Below are 5,290 nucleotides of genomic sequence, written 5' to 3'. Positions count from 1 at the left end.
GTTTTCCCAAGAACACAGGAGATACAGAGAACAAATGTGATGCCAAACGCTGTGTGCCGCAGCATGCAGGACCACTCAGAGGGGGCTCCAATGAAAGTCAGTGAACATAAGAAACACAGAGTCAGAGAGAAGAGCAGCAGGAAGCTCAGCTCTGAGTTGTTGGCTCTGACAATTGGAGTGGCCCTGTAGTAGAAGAAAATCACTGCTGTAACAATGGCCAGACAGGCTCCACTGATGGAAACTACAGCCAGGATGATTGACAAGATTTCCTCATAGGACAGAAACTCCACAGGTTTGGGGAAACAAGCATCTCTCTCTGCATTTGGCCAGAACTCTCTGGGACATGGGAAGCAATCAGGGGAATCTAAAAATGAACCAGAAACATCTGTTAATCCTCTGTCATTTGGAAATGTCCAGAAAAATACAGAAAGTAAACGTACCTGTCATATTACTGATCTCTCCTTCAGGACATGATATACAGTCATAGCAGCAGATTGGTTTTCCTTTCTGCAAAACTTTACGAGTTCCTGGARGACAACTCTCTGAGCAAACTGAGACTGGAACCTGTTATCATGTCAAAGGGGAAAAAATAGCTTAACTCTTTTGAAACTGACTTTTACTCACTCTGCATAAACTGCTGGCATTAAATGTATTACTTGTTTTTTTCCATCCATCCAGGTTAAGTTCCTGTTGATACGAAACTCCTGTCCTATAGACAGTGATGCGTCATAATATCCCACTGTTACCAGTTCAATAACACCTTCCTCACTTTGCTGCCAGTTTACCAGCTCATAAAATGCCACAGGATCCCCGTTAGCATCAAATGAAACATGATATCCATTCTGGGAAAAGTTTACTTTCTTTAGTTCAGTGAAAACCTGAAAAGCGAGAAGGAAAGGACAAAAATAGAAATCAACGGCCAGTGAAATGATTTTCTTTAGTATACGAAAATTTTACAATTTGAAAAATAGACCTACATATCTACTTTTTATTTGAACTGACCCGTTTGGGCTCCAAACGCATGTGTTTGTCACACTCAGTGGTTCCATTTGTTTCCTGACACACAGCATTGTGAATGGCATGGGCTATTGCATATGCAGCCTTATAAACCATGTTAGAAACTCTTAGCTGCGATGTTTCAGTGTAGGGGCTCTTAAGGGTTTTAATATCTTCTGTTCCATCACATTTTTTCTTATTGACACCTGTCAAAGAAAACATCCCTGCTGCAATACAGTCTAACTCACAGAAACATGCAAACAAATAAGCAAACATACAACACATTTCTAGATTTATGATGGTCATTTGGAGATATGTATGCATAATGCTACATTTAATATAAAATATATAGTTATGGGTCAATAACAACCCATAATCCATCAATATAACTGACATTAAAAGCATATTTCAGAGTAAAATATGAACAGCTTCTGGTTGCTGCTTATATACCAACTTTCTTTTACTCTTTAATCTTTAGAAATCTTTAGAGTAGAAATCTGAATCAAATCTAAAGTTTTTCTTTTTTTTCTTTTTTTTTTTTGACTAAGGCAGAAATGCCCAATCTTAGTTTGAACAAAAATAAGTAAAAAAAAATGTGTTACCCACTTTAGTCACAAATTCCCAAAACCTGTTTCTGCTATAAACACTGTACACATTTATTACCATAATGTTACTGTGACTTATTAATGGTGACATTAAGAATATTAAAAATAACATTTCGGTCCTAACAAATTAATTATAGTGGTAACAACAAATTATTACTTTTATAGAATCAGTCATTTTTATTTTATGCTAACACAGAAAGAAGGAAGAGAGAAAAAAAGAGTACATTTTCTCACTTTTGGTGAAGCTGCAGTTGAATGCATCCTGCCAGAACTCAGAAAGCAGTGGGGAGGCAGCCGCTTCAGAGGGAGAGAGATCCAGCAGGAAGTCTCTCAGACCTGGGATGACAGATTGCTGGATGGCCACACCGATGGCTCCTGCACAGAAACTGAAGCTCATCAAGTTTGGGTCAGTTGTCCAGCCTTCACTTCCGATCCACTGACGAGGTGGAGGAGGATCCAGAGCCAGCTCCTCTAACAGGAACTTCATGTCACCAGCAGCTACAAAGGCAACAACAACTGTTGCTGTTGACCTGGAGAGAAATAAAAATGTGTTCACTCAAAATAACGTAAACTATACAGTGTTTTATAACTGTGCATTTGTATAAATAACCCCTTGTTAAGATATGCATCTGTAATACTAGTCAAGTGTTTTGATATACAGCCACTGTGTACGTACATCACACAAAGTAGACTCATCACATTTCATTTCCTGTACTATTTTAAGGGCACCTAAGAAAAACAAAAGATATAGAAACCTGCGAATAGCATCAGCTACTGTCCTGATTTTGTTTCTCGGATCGGTTCGATAGAAGGATTCGATGTACTCCACACAGATCCCCTCTCTGAGTGCCGTCCCAAGAAAAGAGGCCATGCCATTGTTACCATATTCTGAGTTTGAGTGGACGGCTCCTATCCACGTCCAACCAAAGTTTTTCACCAGCTTGGCCAGTGCATCAGCTTGGTAATGGTCACTGGGAATTGTTCTGAAAAATGTCGGGAACTGTTTTTTATCTGACAGGCAGGCACAGGTGGCAAAGTGGCTCACCTATAGCAACGCAAACAAAATGTAGTTCAGCAAAATAGAGGCACATATTAGTATTTCAGTTGCAATGGATTTAGAGCTTTTACCAAAGGGATGTTGAAGGGCCCGACGATGCGTGAGATGCTGATAGACGGAGTGGATCCAGAGTCTCCCACAGCAGCCACCACCACTCCAGACTGAGAACAGTTACTGTCTTCATAAAACATGGGGTCCTGACCATTTGATAGTTGAAATGCAACATGCGTGGCAACAGGCACAGAGGAGCATGTATCATAGATCTGATAACCCAGTCTGACACCCGGCAGCAGCTCAGTGCTGTTGTTTATCTCCTCAATTGCAAAGATCATTGTGCGAGCAAAGCGGAGATCCCGGGCACTGAAGCTGCACAGAATAAATCAGGTGAGCATTTAGTGAATTTCATATTAAAATACCAAAAAACGAAAAGAAAAAAAAACCCACAATAAGCATAATAATCCAAGTAACACAATCTAATGTTGAAACAGATGCTGATGTTGAAAGAAACAGATTGAAACGTTGATTAGCGGAGCTTTGACACATAAAATGAGAAAATACAATACAACTCATGCAGATTTGAACCTAGACTTTTGTAATATTTATCACATTCCTGGTGAAATCATTTTAACTTTTTTCCCCCAAAATTTAAAAGCAACTTCACACCAAATATCCCTCCCGTCTTACATGAATGTTAATGTCATGTAACTGAGACAACAGGCCTTTTTATAGGACATTTTTCTTTTCTTAAATTTAAAACAAGTTAAAATAACACAGAAGAAGTTACAATGCCCATTTCAACAATGTCTCATTTTGCTTGCTAACCTCCCTGTGCATGTCGCCACCCCAGGCTTGGTGGTGTAGTTGTTAACCACTGCGTTAGTTTGGTAGTGAACCACAAAAGCTCCTCCAATCACAAAGTCTCCCTCAGTGGAGAACGCAGGCAGACGAGGGGAGCCCTGCAAGGTGCATTTCACCAATGAAGACTCCGTCTCCACACCGGCACCGGTTAGAGGATGCGTTGGCTGGGTTGTTGGTTGTACATCATTCAGAGACACACCCAACACAACAGCTGGCAGCAGTTCAAATAAACACACTGCTAACCTCAGGCCGACCTCCATGCTTCAAGTGTTTGTTTGTCGTCTTGGAAGTGGGTTTTTATTGGTCGTTACGCGTCACTGACACATCAGGTGATTGTCTTGACGTAAACTGATAAACACAAGTCCTTAGAACTTTAAATTTGCTAGATGATAGCCTCAAACAACAATGTATTGTGTAATGTATGTACAGTGTGTGTAAATTTGTGAAGTGTAAGGACCTTGTGTGCTTTTTGTTCACGGTTTTAACTAAAGCGCCACAGTGAGATGGCAGCATTTGAGATTTTAGGCAATATATGTCTTAAGAAGACTATCTGAAACCTCTGAGCATCTGTAACTGGAACTCAGGTTGGCTTTTGGCACAGTTGATCATGACAGTTATTGATAAGGAGGGTGAATAGATTTTAGTTTCCAGCAGGATTTAGCACCTGCTAACACTGCTAAACGTACCCAGAGCTGCTTCATTGACAGTGGTGTCCCTGTTCTTCATCGGCCAGAAAACTCCACCTGACCAGCACAGGAAGCTGTTTGACAGCTTCCTGTGCTGTCAAACAGGAAGCTGAGAGACACCAGAGGAGGATGACCTCCAAGCAATCTGGGTTTCCATTGCACCTATGCAGAGCCACCATACCTTGCTGCATTATTGAAGTAATTCATGCCAGAGGAGGTCCAACCAAGTGTTGAGTTAATTAAGATGTAAATACTTTTCAAAAGTTTGACATTTGTGTTTAAGATGTCTGTTTTTAATTGGTCCAATGTGATATTCTAGTGTTCTAGCCCTAACCCTTTAAAATTTGCATTTTGCTTGGACTTTTATGCAATATTATGTATTTTTTTAAGTGCTTTAATATTTACAAGCCAGCCTAAACGGAGACAAGATTTTACTCTTCAGTATTCTTCAATAAAGAAAACAAAACCATTACAAGCAAAGCATCAAAGTATACATCACATTACTTTTATAGTTAGTTTCTCCATTAAAGGATTTTTTTTGAAGCCATGCAGCATTTCATTTAAACACTGATCATCCATGAATCATCCCGTCATTGAGTCAGTATGATTTATCTTCTACTCAGGCTAATGAGTTGGACATTAGCCATGAAAATAAATAACATATTTCAGGATGTTTTTAATCTTTAAATCTAGCTTTTGATAATAATTAAGTACCGTATTCAAGTGACAATTAACCCCCTCAAGATAACATTTGTACAATTTATTGCATGATTTACTTTTGAAACACGACAACACAACAAAATATCTCATGCAGCTGATATTTATAATATTTTAAAGCTTTGTAAAATGAAACAAAGCTGGATCAAATGTTTAGCAGCTGCCTTAACATTGCTTACTGTACATTTTGATTTCAATCGCCTCATGATATACTACTTTTTGTTCATTAAATATTTCTTGGTGTTCTTCTCTGGTTGAAACAAAATGATGAAACATTTTGGAGCAAATATACACAGTATCAGTCCAAAGCTGGAGGCCAGAATAGCAAATATCTCCACAGCCACAGTAAATTTTCCAGGAGAGCTGACATA

General features: G+C 39.1%; 1 protein-coding gene across 1 annotated transcript in view; it reads right to left on the bottom strand.

Annotated features, from left to right (window-relative positions):
• LOC103474267 (extracellular calcium-sensing receptor-like) overlaps positions 1–5,290 on the bottom strand; it is a 36,562-nt gene that overhangs the window by 22,681 nt on the left and 8,591 nt on the right. Inside the window, exon 8 of the mRNA XM_017308143.1 lies at positions 1–72. This exon is cut by the window's left edge and continues 1 nt beyond it. Coding sequence (XP_017163632.1) covers positions 1–72 — 72 coding nt within the window. The remainder of the gene's footprint in view (positions 73–5,290) is intronic.

This window comes from Poecilia reticulata, linkage group LG13 (genome assembly GCF_000633615.1).
Source record: "Poecilia reticulata strain Guanapo linkage group LG13, Guppy_female_1.0+MT, whole genome shotgun sequence".
Taxonomy (NCBI): domain Eukaryota; kingdom Metazoa; phylum Chordata; class Actinopteri; order Cyprinodontiformes; family Poeciliidae; genus Poecilia; species Poecilia reticulata.
This window is presented reverse-complemented; position numbering and strand designations above follow the sequence as displayed.